At 50.6% G+C, this 13090-nt stretch overlaps 1 protein-coding gene and 1 long non-coding RNA gene across 2 annotated transcripts in view; one reads left to right on the forward strand and one right to left on the reverse strand.

The window, feature by feature from the left end:
• LOC141999555 (tRNA (32-2'-O)-methyltransferase regulator THADA-like) overlaps positions 1-13090 on the forward strand; it is a 38256-nt gene that overhangs the window by 22263 nt on the left and 2903 nt on the right. The window contains exons 19-29 of the mRNA XM_074973116.1: positions 1215-1358; positions 2271-2375; positions 3012-3212; positions 4678-4828; positions 5809-6055; positions 6454-6690; positions 7372-7597; positions 7965-8171; positions 8549-8787; positions 9760-9942; positions 11940-12206. Of these exons, the coding sequence (XP_074829217.1) occupies positions 1215-1358; positions 2271-2375; positions 3012-3212; positions 4678-4828; positions 5809-6055; positions 6454-6690; positions 7372-7597; positions 7965-8171; positions 8549-8787; positions 9760-9942; positions 11940-12206 (2207 nt within the window). The remainder of the gene's footprint in view (positions 1-1214; positions 1359-2270; positions 2376-3011; positions 3213-4677; positions 4829-5808; positions 6056-6453; positions 6691-7371; positions 7598-7964; positions 8172-8548; positions 8788-9759; positions 9943-11939; positions 12207-13090) is intronic.
• LOC141999557 (uncharacterized) lies at positions 23-12528 on the reverse strand. Its single transcript, XR_012642025.1, has 3 exons — positions 11962-12528; positions 4499-4957; positions 23-4404 (listed from the first exon to the last, which is right to left on the reverse strand). It is a non-coding gene; the product is annotated as an uncharacterized LOC141999557 (long non-coding RNA).

The raw sequence follows: 13090 nt of genomic DNA on the forward strand, positions 1-13090 counted from the left end.
GAAGTTTCTGGTTATCAGGGAATAAGGTACAGATTATCAAGGGGTGCGAAGTTTGGTTTAGGATTGGATGGCGTAAGGAATACATAATCTGCAATATCCCCGACTGGGGGTAAAAGGTTAACGGGTCAAAGTACAGACATTGAGATATGGGGGTATGTTTTCATATAATGGCTATGTTCGGGTGTGGCATATAATGAGTGGATACAGTGATGAGGATGGATTTACCCTCATTTGGTGAGATTTAATGTTCAGTGAGTTTATGGTTCCAGTTCATATGGTCCAATGGAAAAAGCCTCTCAGTCCCTTTCTCGTAGCTGATGCACGATGTCGTTCCAGCTCACACCTCCTGGTACTGTCGGTGGCCGGTGATGTATTCGATGTAGCTGTCCCTGGACCACTGTAAACAGCTTGAGGGAGCGTTAATTAGAGCCATGTTTCTTAGCTACCTTGCTCTTCTCCTTCAAGGCCCTCCTGAACATACAGTTCTGTTAGCACCTTCTGTTACCTGTCCTCTCCTGCTTTCTTGTGCCACACCTCAGTGTTACAAAATCAGAGGGTTTTGTTCTAGCCATCCCCCCCTCCTTTGTCTGTACATTGTTTAACTCAACTTCTCAGGGCAGGGACCTGGGCTTCTTACATTAGTCTGCAAAGCACTATTCTTAGCTATTGCCCTTTAGCAATAATAGAAGACAACCTGATTGATTTGCCTGGGCGTTAAAATACCTCCCAGAACTTGCAGGGTCCTTGCACAATAGAGACTTGCTGCTCTCTGCCTCTCTGGTTTGGTTTGATTCCTGGGTACTCGCAAACATCGGTGATCAAGGAGATGGGATAATCAGGGACCTGATCTTGCTCCCACTGAAGTCAGTGGGAGTTTTTACCATTTCAGTGGCAGCAGGATCAAACCTGGCTCAGATCGATCCTTGCAGGAGACTGCATAGGTATAAATTCCCCACCTTACTAAAGCATTGACTGGGGTGGGGTGAGGGGGGGGCAAAGCAAAATACAGCTCAAGGGGGCTCTTCAGTTTGTGCAAGTGGAAACCGGGCTGAGGCATGTCTGCCGCTCGCCCTGTGCTCTCAGCTTTTTAAAGCACCCTGGAGCATAATGATGCTCTTAGCCAGCAATGCACCAAATCCCTCACTAGCGCCAAGGAGAGGCCATGTCAATTCAGCGAGGTTGCCTAATTTGGTTTGTTTCTTTGACCCCCTTAGGAAATAGGGCTGCTCTTGGGAGGCCTAGTGGAGAAGATTCTCCCCCTGGCACCCCCGACGGGGCCTGAGCCGCTCCTGCCACTCACCGTGTTCAAGATGGCGGCTAGAGTGTTTCAGGAAGTGCTGCTGAAGTGTCGGCACTGGGTAAGAACAGCGTCCGGCCCGGATAGGCTGTGCCACACTCTCCGTCCCGTCTCAGGCCTGATTGGGGGGTGGGGCTCTCCCACTCTTCTGAATGGCCCAGGGCTCATGTCACTGTGGGGCTTACAGCAGTGCAAAACAAAGCTCCAGCTGGCCCATAACTCAGCAAATGTTTTCCCTCGTGAGTGTGGGTCCCCACCAATCCTTCCCCTGTAACCCTTACAAGGGCCAACTCCTGGCCAAGAACACAGCAGGGCTCTATTTGGAGCCAGTCATTACGGCTTTGGACAGTGGCAATGACCACAGACCAGCGTCCAACATCCCATCTCTTCTTCTTCCTGCCCTACCTTCCTTGTGTCCCAGCAGTGAACCTGGTTTCCTTTGGGTGGATGCAGCTAGTTATGTCACTAGTTCTTGGATAGCGCTATGGGCTCTGTCACTCAGCCTCTGGGCTACACATCACATGATGCAGTGCAGGGACTAGACCCACACAATGCAGCAAACCTCGACACTCAGCCTTCTACAAAATTCTGTTTGAAATGTGTGGTATCCCCAGTGGGGATAATGTATCACGTGAGACAAGCGAGGGGCTCGACTGTCCCCTATGAACCCACACAGTGGCGAGCAGAGGTTCGTAATTAGCTTCACCCACAAAATCCACTTCTCTGCTCCATAAAATTCCTCCATGTTAATGTTTTATCGTGTAGGCCAGGGGCTTTGGCTGAAGCATAGGACTACGATTTCTAATCCTAGCTCTGACACTTAACTTCTGCAGCTTTGACCATGTCATTACATTTATCTACTTCTGCTTCCCCATCTGTGAAAAGAGGCAAATGTCTCCCTCATGGGGCTTGATTAGATAGCAGATGGAAAGCCCTTTGAACCTGCAGAGCCCTGAGTATTCTTCTGTCCTAGGGAGCAGTTGAAGGTTGCAGCATGGGATTCACCAAATTCTGCACTGCTTTACTGAACCATCCTCACGCAGAACTGCAAGCAGTGCCAAGAACGATGCTGGCACAGGTATTGCAACCACTTCTTGCTCTAGGCACTATGGGGAGATGGTCTTTCAGTTAAAGGTAACTGTTACTTATATTACAGAGGTACCCAAAGACCTCAGTCAGGATCAGGGCCCCAGTACGCGTTCAAACACAGGAAAACTCAGCCCCCTTCTGTAAGGAGATACAGGCTAATTAACTTTAATCAAGTCAGAGTTTTGATTGACCCCTCACTCATGTATTGTTCTGAACGCACACCCATGTGTGTTGTTTTTAGAGAGGTTTAGAACAGTTGTAAATTTAAGGACGAAAGACCATTGCTGTATTCCCCCAAAATCCCTTGCTGAGGCCTTGTACACCCCAAGGTCTGAGCATCCCTTCCACTCCACTGAACCCTTCTTCCCGAACCAGCCTATAGCTAATGAGGACTAAGCAGAACGCCCTTTGGATCCTGCTCTCTCCTCGGCTGTTAAGTCCACGTGTACCAGCCCTGTATCACTCCCAGCACTTATTACAGAACAAACATGGGCGCTGGATGTTTGCCTGCGGGGTGAGCACAGGCCTGGGGGCTAGGCGCTCCTAAACTGCAATCCCAGTCTGAACGCTGCAAGGTGTAATCTCTCAGTCACTTACAGCTTCCTGCGCTGGTTTTGTTTCTCAGGGTTTGGAATTGTTAAGTGGCCCCAGGAGCAGCTCCATTACCCGCAGGGCAGCCGGCTTCCCCATGCTCTTCCTGTGTATCGTCGGTGGGGAGGATCCCTCCAAGGGGCGCCCTCTGCTAGCATATTGCATCCAGACTTTACTGGCCTTGGCCAACACGCCTCTCCCGCAGAACTGGGACCAGACACTGGACCTCCCTCAGGTAAGAGGCCTGAGCGCCGAGCGGTTCAGCTCACGCATCAGTGGATGATATTCAGCAGAAGAGATCTACCTCTCGCCTATGTTGGTTAGCCAGGCAGGCTGCCTCCTGAATCCCAGGCAGTGGTGCTGCTGAGCGAGGACCCTGCCCTCCGAACGGGGCTGGGGTCACCGTGCGGCCTGCAGCGCCATCTCTCAGATGAGACAAACCACGCAAGCAAACCACTTGTGCCCACTCCAGGTGTCCTGCTAGTTTTCACTAGAGTAGAGCTGTTCACCGCAGCGTCACACCGACTTATCTTCCCTGGCCAATCCAGCTGAGGCAGACGGCTTTCCGTTTGCTTCCCCGAACTACTGCCTAGTGTTTGCTGTGTCCCCAGAAGCGACCCATCTGCATTCTGTGTAGTACGTCAAGCTCCTTGGCAATGAAAGCTGCTCTATGAATGGGAAATGACTGTGACACTTCAGGGGGGGTGTACCCAGGACTGCAAGGCACCTCGCTACCACCTGCCCCTAGCGTGAGGAAGCCATATCTGTGAGGGGTCAGATCACAAATTCCACCAGCCACAGGCAACACAATCACTCCCCCCCTCAGCCCACGGGGGCTCCACTGTCCCTCTCCAGGTAAGGAATAGACACATGCAGCCCCTGAGCCCTCCAGGCTTCCCCCGGAAGAGTCCAGCCCGTATTCTACTGCATGCTTCCCGCATTCACAGATCCACTACTCCCAAGGGCACAGTACGCACCAGCTGCACCTCAGAACCACCGCTCCACTCAGCTGACGGCGCTTGGATTAGCTTGTAGTGAAACCAAGGAAAAGTTTATTTAACAAAGACCAGAGATTTGAGAAGCAGCAGATAGAATTAATGGGAACAAATGGTTACATATAAAATAAAATTATAACATGCTTTCTAAAGCCTAAACTTAACAAGACATTCTCATAAAGGTTACTCACCCAAAGTCTCTCTTCCCTCATCAGACAGTCAGACCAGCTGTGATCCTCCGTTCAAAAGACAAGCCAGCTGGCAGCTTGACCCCTCAGTGAAGGATACCTGGGCACACCATTGTATCCCCAGATGTAGTTCCAGCCATCCACTGTCATCACTTGTAAACAGGATACCTCCTGCTGCTTGTTTTTTCCTGCAGAGAATTTCCCATGGAGATTTCACAATCTCTTGATTAGCACTGCGGTCAGTCTGTGAAGTATACAGTATTCAATTTACATATAGCTGGACAAGTGGATAAGCAGCTCCCACCCGAAAGAAACACCGTCCCCCCTTTACATATTACCTGTACAAACACTTCACGGGGATTATGTTGATCAGCATGACACAGGCTTTCACTGGAGACCTTACAAGACACCCTTTGAACGATTCTGTAGAGACCAGACCCAGGGCACTGCCTTCTGCCAGTGGGCCCCAAGAAGCCCCTGGGCCACCCCAGTGATCTTTGTTGTGTGTTCTCTGCAGGTCTCTGCCTTGCATGTGTTGCAGACACTGGTGCGTGGCTCCGGCCTGGGGACGGCGCTGCTCCAGTATGTCCCGCCTATGATGGCTCTGCTTCTGAAGGCACTAGGCTCGTCTAGCTGGGCCATGAGAAACGCAGCCATCCAGCTCTTCAGTGAGTAATAGCTGCTTATTCCTAGCAGTGCCATGGGGTGCACACACGGGTGTCCTTCCATCAGTGACCCTCCAGCGGAGCAAGGCCATTGCTCTGCTCAGTGTCCGGCCCATAGTGCCCTCTGAGGAACTAATGGAATAGAAAGCAAGAAGAGCACGTCAGAAACTCTGCTATGAATAATATTGGTGGGGAGGAGATATGGTGTCGTACGGTTTGCAAAACGTGTCCTCCAGTCTAGGGTGAGTCTTAACAGGCTAATTCCTCTACCTGTTCGAAAGAGTCCCAAATTAGACAAGCGCTGGGCTACTTCAGGAATGCTCAGCTTAACAGGTCTGCCAGCCACTTCCTTAGCTATTTAGGGAGGGTGACAGTAGCTGTTCCCTAAAGGGTCTAAGAATAATGTTTTATACAGACTCCCTCCCCACAGAGCATTTTCCAAACTGCCCTCAAGAGATGGCCCCAAGCAAACCCCCGGGTCTGACCTTTGGGGCAGTCCCCGTCAGGATCTACATTTTGACTTGTCTCCATCTCTCCCACTATATACAGCATCAATGAAATGCAGCCATCTGTGGGGTGGAGGGTGGCTCAGCATGAAAGCGAGTGGAGTGGGAGCTGCTGGACAAGGGCCCGAGGCAAACCCCAGCAAACAGGCCACAGCATCTTTAATGCGCTGCAGAGCAGAGGGGACCTGCTCTTCAGAGTCCCTTTGAGAGTGTCTCCCGTTGAGTACTCCATCTCCCTGCCTGGGAAGAACAAATGGCTGAGTCAGCCCTGCTGGGATTTGAAGCAGGCTCCAAGGAGAAGCGTCAGGGAGTCTCTGTGCTCAAACCACTAATATGTTGCCTCTGCCTGAACGCGGCTCTGGTGGACTTGCTGCTCATGCTGAAGCACAAGGCAGAGCACATGGGTAGCTGGTTCATTGCTGCCGTGAGCCAGTGGCTGTGGTTCCTGATGCCCTTCCCCCGCTTGCTTGCTTTCAGGCGCCCTCACAGCTCGGGTGCTGGGTCCGAAGCGGAGCCGGGAAGATAGCTGCGCTCAGGACGGGGTGAGCCCTCAGGCGTTCTTCAGCCGCTACCCGCAGCTGAGGGAGATCCTGCTGGGAGAGCTGCACTCAGCTCTGGAGACGGCAGGAGAGCCGGAGGGAGGGAGGTTTCACCTCTGCCCCTCGCTCCATGCCATCCTCACGCTCTTGGCAAAACTCCAACCCGGGGCGGATGGACTGAGCAGGTAGAGAAAAAGGGGAGGCGGCCACCCCATGGGCAGGTGGCAGGGTGCAGGCCAGGGGTCCCCGCAGGGCACTGCTACCTATGGCCTGCGTGAGGCTGACCGCCTCCCAGAGCCAATGGCATCCAGCCGCCTTCTGCGGAGGGGGAGGGTCCCTGTCCTCTTCTGGTTCACTTGCGTCCTTGCAGAGGATGGGCTGTGCGACGGCCGGGCACTGCAGGGGCACTGCTGGTACTGAGGGCTCAGAGGCCCCGAGGAGCTGACGGGCAGAGCCGAGACATGCTCTCGAGCTGTCGTCGGCCTTTTCTAGCCCTTTCTGTTCAGCTCCATTTAGCAGGGCCGAAGACCAGCAGGAGGATAATCTTTGCTTTGTTTCCCGCTCTGCACTGCTCACTCCGTAGCATCTCCACTTGCTTCCTGGAGCCCTTGCTTCAGCTTGCAGGAAACCCCATCTATGCTGTGCGAGTCATGGCAGCCAAGGCCCTGGTCCCTGTTGTCCCTACGGCTGAATACGGGAAGCTCCTGCTGCGACTGGCTGGGGACTTAGCTAAGCAAGGCAGTGTCCTATCCCACAACACGCTGCATGGGCGTCTGCTGCAGATACGGGCTCTGCTGGCTTACGCTGCAGACACCAACTGGTGAGTGGGTTTCTAAGTGCCATTCCCTCACTCCCTTTCTGTTTGCGCGGCAGCAAGGCATGACCTCAGATCCAGACTCCAAAGCCAGGGGCGTAGTGCGAGCAGCCTGGCAAGGAATGCCGAGGCAAACACTGAAATTAACCTAGGAATGTTGCTTCCCAGCTGAGTGGCAGAGCAGCGGCTCCATCACGGACTCACCAGCTGACTCGCTTCCTGTGCTTATGGCCATCCAGCCTTTTGTGAAATGGCTCCATTTGCTATCGAAGGGGCAAGAAATAAGGACAGACCATACTGCATGGAGCCCTGCTGGCTGCTTCATAGAGTGCGAGGGACAATGCAGAAGGACGTACGCTGACCTCATGTTCTGTTTGGTTGCAGGGGTGGGGGAAAAGGTTCCATCACACACCCTAGAAACAGAAGGAAAGAGCCCAATGATGCCACCATAAGACAGGATTCAGGGTGGTCTAGTAGCGACTGAGCAGTCTTCCCAACCTTTATCAATGCAGTACCCTGTCCCCTTCCAAGAAACAGAACTGTAACGCATGGCTCTGCAGAGAGAACCGGGCCAGCACCTTTCAGAGAGACATGCTAATGCTCCTGCATCCAAGCTGTTTAGTAACAGCTAACCCATAACTATTGTTGCTGGTACCTTGCTAGGTAAACTCTGCCGTTTCCTTTCAGTTTGTCAGCAGATGCCATGCTGTCTGTGGCTCATCAGCTGGAAGGCCAGTTCTGGTTGGTCACCCCCGCACAGCAGTGCCCTCTGATTCGCTCGGCCTACCTCCAAGTCATCTCCCTGTTGGTGGGGAGCTGCACCCAGGGTTTTGCAAAGCGTCTTCGAGAGGTTGTGAACAGTGACCTGGACAGCTTCAGACCAGGGCAGAAGGCAAGATCTTCCAAGCTCCAGGTATTTGCCTGAGGATGTGTTCATTGTGGCTCACTGGGGCCACAGAAACAGCTCAAGGATAAGGAATATGCAGCAGAAATATGCTGCTAGTCAAGCTGCAAACTCACAATGGACCATTGTAAACTCTCTGCTGGGTCTGAAGTACAGGATAGGGATGAGGAGCAGTCAGAGCATCTCTGCTTAAGAGGAAAATGTAGGTTAAAATTAGTTCTACAGCTATTTCACTTTTATTAAATGTGCTTGCAGTGGGCACGTAGTGTAGGGCACTCATCCAAACCTGGTCCACATCAAGAGGATCTTGTCCCTGTCTGGAAAGCACAGCCTTTCATGGAGCAGCATATAAGCAGCCGTTCTGGTTTTCTTGCAGGTGGGCTCCGCTGTGTTCCATCAAGTTATCACCCACTTCCTCTGCAAGGAGGCAGCAAGCCTGGCTGGGGCTGAGAGAGTTGGTGCAGTTTGCTTGCTCCTCCAAGGGGCAGATGTTGATATACAATCAGCCATCCTGACATGGGTGATTGAAGGGGAGGAGGAAAGAAGCAAGGACTTAGAGAAGAGTCTCCAGCTGACGTTACTGGTAAGGCAAGGCTCCGCAGAGATTTTAAATCAGAGCGAACGTTCAGGACCTGTTCAATCCTAACACCCCCACATTGTGGAACTAGATCGTGCCTTTCTGAGCTCTCATTCTGATAAGCTTGGCTAGTTAGGTGTTCCTAGAAATCACTGTGCTGAGCTCATTCACTTAGCACTGACACCGTATGCCTTTCTCCTCGCATCCTAATGGGAGTTTGAACCCAAGTCTCTAGAGGTGAGTGGCTAGAACGTTAATCCACCACACTTCCACAGCTGCAGTTTAGCTTTAGAAGTGTCATTGCTAATCCCGAATTAAAAGGGCTTTTTCAGAGAGGGACACTGAGTCCTTATTTCTCTGGGAACTTTCCCTTTCTTCAACAGGAGAACCTGAAGTCGGTGGTACAAGGTCGGAGGGACAAAGAGTTCCTGAAGTTGTACCTGGAGGCTCTAGTGCATCTGTGCCGCAGTCCTTCATCCCAGACCCAGGATGTTTTCCATAAACTCTTGGGTCCTGCTGCAGCGTGTGTGGACGTCCTGCTGTTTATGGTAGAAACGGAGTCTCCTGGCCCAGACCTCCTCTTCCAGGCACTGTCTGTGATTAGCTTGCTCTTTGTCCTGGGGTAAGTAGGGTCTTATTCTCCTGTATCCTCCCGCTCATTTTCTGATGGTCCATAGAAGTCAATAAGAGTTTTGCCCTGGGTTTCGGTAGGAGCAGCACTGAGCCTTACAATAGCAGACACGTTTTTGGCATTTGCCTGTATAATATATTCAGGTTTGTGCTTCTCTCCTGGCTTTTTTCTCTTGCTCCTACTTGGTTCGCATTGAATTTTATTGGAGGCACGTGCCCTTCCACTATACCGATTTAACTGGCACCGCATTTGAGCTCTGCCCTGCCTGGTAGGTGGTCTGATAACAATTTACTCTACTCCCCGAGAGAGAGGAGACAAACATGGAAGAGAAGCAGATCGCTTGCAACTGAACAGAAGCTGTAGTTAACATGCCTGCAGCGACATGTACAATGGTGCTGGCTAAGAAACGTAGGGGTGCCAGTTACAGAGGTGTCGGTGCAGGAGATGATTGTCCAGTAAGCAGGGTACAGCATAAACAATGCTGTGTGTCCAAGGAGCCCTGGGACAGGTATCACCCTCAAATACTGGCAGCTACGGTAATCCTTTTGTGCCTGGTGTAGCATTTGACCTCAAGTGGCCCTGCTTCTCGGGACTCCCAGACCCTGTGCTTGAATGGATGGAGAATAATAGGATGTAACTGCTGTGAGAGGGACAGAACCAGAGATGCTACGGCGTCTCCACAGTGTTCTGCAGAGAACCATGACCTTTCACTACAGGACCTGATATACTTTAATGCATTTTGATTTAGTCTTTGCAGTGGACATCAACAAATGCCCAATGTCAAAGGATTTATGGCAGCTTCACTAGTCTGGTGCAGTGACCTGGGTCTGGCTTATTGGTACAGAATCTCCCTGAAAAGGGAGAATTCTGTTTTGGGGCAGTCAGCTGAGTGCCAGTGTCTGATGGAGCCAGAAGAAATGACCTGACTTTGACATTCCATCTCTCTCACTCGTCCTGTGACAGTTCCAAGCTTCGGGATTATCCCCTGCTTGAGCGATGGTGCGTGATGCTGGAAAGATGCAGCAGATCCATTTCTTCGGAGGTGCTGAGACTGGCAGCAGCAAGGTCTCTCAAGCTGGTAGGAGCTGACGTGGTTCAGAGTGCCCTGGAAGCCTCCTGCCCATCCCTGCTGTTGGTTGCTGTGCGGTATGTAGCTGACACTTAGAGTCATGAGAGTTGAGGCCAGAAGGGACCCTCCAAATAATCTCATCTGACCTCTCGCGTATCACAGGCCACCACCACCTCCCGCACACTGGTCCCAACAACCGAAATGAGACCAAAGTATTCCAGCCCGCAGGAGACTAGAGTATTATGTGCCACAGGCAGAGAGTAGGAGGGGCCATGGTGCACCAGTCCCTGAGGCCCCCACAACGGCAGGAAATGATTCAATGAGATATACCCACGTAATCCTGGCAACTGACCCACACCCACCTGCTGCAGAAAAAGGTGAAAACTCTGCCAATCTGACCTGGGGGGAAATTCCTTCCCGACCCCACACATGGCCATCAGTTAGACCCTAAGCATGTGAGCAAGAACCAGCCAGCCAAGCATCTGAGAGAGAGAATGGTTGGTGCCATCTCAGAGTCCTGGCCCACCCAGTTCAATATCCCATTGCCAGCTGTGGCCATCCCTGATAAGTCAGAGGAAGGAGATTTAAAAATAACCAACCCAGAATACACTGGAGGGGAAAATCCCTACCTGACCCCTGCAGGTCGCCGGTGGAAACCCTGAAGCATGAGCTTTTAGGACCATACACCAGATATGGGCCTCAGGGCTGCTGAGCCCCTTCCAGCATAAGCAACCCCGTCATACAGTCACAGTAAAAAAAATGTATCCAGCTCTCTCTTAAAACAAATGGTTTGCCCCCACAACTCCTATGGGGAGGCTGTTCCAGAACCTCATCCCTCTGATGTTTAGAAACCTCCTTCTAATTTCCTGCCTGAATTTATTCATCGCCAGTTTATACCCATTTGTTCTTGTGCCAACATTGTCCTTTAGCTTAAATAGCTATTTACCCCTCATGTATGTGGGGGTAAATATCATCCATCCTTATTCTCTTTTTGTTTATATAACTAAAAAACCTCATATTATTTATTTTTTAATTTCCTGGCAAGAGCTAATTCAGCTTGACTTTGAGCAATACGTGTTATCGTGGTGGCATGAAAGTCAGGTTTTCTTGATGGTCATTGACCATACACATTTCCAGTACTGCTCTAGCATCCAAAATCCCAGTTTCTGGCCCTAAAGTTTAATAACTTGCCTCTTTAATAGAAGATTTGCATCGAAGGAAAATCGCATTGAAGAATATTAAAGGGGACGTTGCCAAGTTACAAATCACATTTTTAAAAACAAGATGCTGTTACCTATGCTGCTGCTGCTGACACCTGAAAGCCTCAGCTCCTTTTTGCTATAAGCACTGTTTGTTTACTCTCTGCATTTCACTCAGCCTGGACAATGAAAATGAACTAGGCAGTGTCATTTTCTGGCCCTCATGCAGGATAACTCAACTCTGCAACATTCCAGTTGCAAACACAACACAGGAAAATTTAAATTTAAACAAAAGACTTGTAAGTTGGAGTTTAAATAAAAATACTGGAAATGTTTCTGTTGACCTAAGGGTTTGTAAAACAATATTTTTTTAAACAAAATGTAAATGTTGGGTCCAACTCTCCCCAACAGTGTCCTCATGAAAATCCTCAATATAATATTGGATGGGGCACATTGCACTGATGAACAGAGGCAGGCTGCCTGTGACAAGGTTGTGGAGTACTTGAGGATATTGTATGTCACTTTACAAAAGGGAAAAGAATCTTTGTTAAACATTACCAGGATGTAGCTAGTTTCCATCTGACCGCTCTGCTGGTATATTCCCCCTTTCCCCCAGCCTCCCTCTGTTAGCTTTGTCTCTTTCAACTGGAAGCTCTTGGGGGCAGGGCCTTTCATGTATGTAACACCTGACACATTGCCAAGCACTGCCAGAAACAAGTAATGATGATATTGACCATCCAAGTGTTTAAACCAGTTTCCTGTTAATTATAACCTCACTGTGTAGGATTATCCCCTGGCATTGTAGTTGGACAGCTTGGAAATGCTCCGGATAGCACCAAATGCTACTAAAATGAAGTCTTTCTTTTTCCACTCAGTGTGATGGACATGGGCATTTACCTGCTACAAGATGAGGATCAGGAAGTACGACGTGAAGCCTCTGTCTTCGCCAGCTTTGTTCAGCACATGTCAGGAGCGCAGCCTCAAGATAGTTGTGTCTTCATCCAGGGTAACAGAGGGCTGGTGTGCCTGCTGCATGTCTTGCTGGAAAAGTTCTGGGGCTGCCAAGACACCTTTGAGTTTCTGCTACGGCACCTCCCCACGCTGGATCTCAGCAACATCTTGACAGAACTGGAGGCCAACAAGTGAGCAGCTAGGATTCTAAAGTGGTGTTAAGGAGACACATACACTGTCCCCTCCCCCACCCCCCACAAGAGCCACACACCAGAAACATTTCAGGACCCATCTTCAGCTGTGGCCAAGGGGAGGGCACACGGCAACTCCAGAAGGGATACAAAGATTGCTTTGAGGCACCTTTGCTCTCCCCCATCCCACTTTGCACTGGTCCAATATCCCAGTGTATATTAGAGCAGCTGCCTGGCAATAGCTTCAAGGGGCCGGGAGGAGAGCTGGGGATTGCTGTGGCATAGGAAGATCTGGCCACTCCTAGTTTTCTCCTGGCCATGTCCTCCCAACACTAGCTGCAGACACTAGAAATGGCGTAAGAACATCTATGGTGGTTTCATGCCACAGGAGTATCTTAGTACCCTGGAGAGATCCAGCCATTGCTGGTTATGCCAGCAGTGTATTGCAAAGCAGCCACAGTGCAGACTAGGATTGGGAAACCTGTCTTCAGGAACCAAGGCAAATCATGAGAATTCGGTTGCCTCTTAGGAGGGATCCCAAGTGACCAGCTTGTAAAGGGCCAGCTCAGACATGCAAGCAGTGATCCCCGTGTGCCAGCAAAGGACAAGGAGGGGATGCTCAGTCTCCTCGTAGGAGCGAAAAGAGCAAATGCAGCCTGGTTTTGTCTCTGCTTCCGGAGGAAGCCGCTCTAGATGGTATTCCAGAATAAAAGCCATAGGGACGACTTGTTTTTATAAGGACAGATTAAAAACTAGGCCCTGCAAAGAAATGGTCTGTTTAGGGGTTTGTTTTGTTTTTTTAAATAAAAATGTCCAGACTGGATGCAAATGAGGCTGAAAATAGAGGGCAGAGTCTACTGAGTTCTGTCTCCATCTCTGCCACA

Source organism: Natator depressus, chromosome 15 (assembly GCF_965152275.1).
Source record: "Natator depressus isolate rNatDep1 chromosome 15, rNatDep2.hap1, whole genome shotgun sequence".
NCBI classification, from domain to species: Eukaryota; Metazoa; Chordata; order Testudines; family Cheloniidae; genus Natator; species Natator depressus.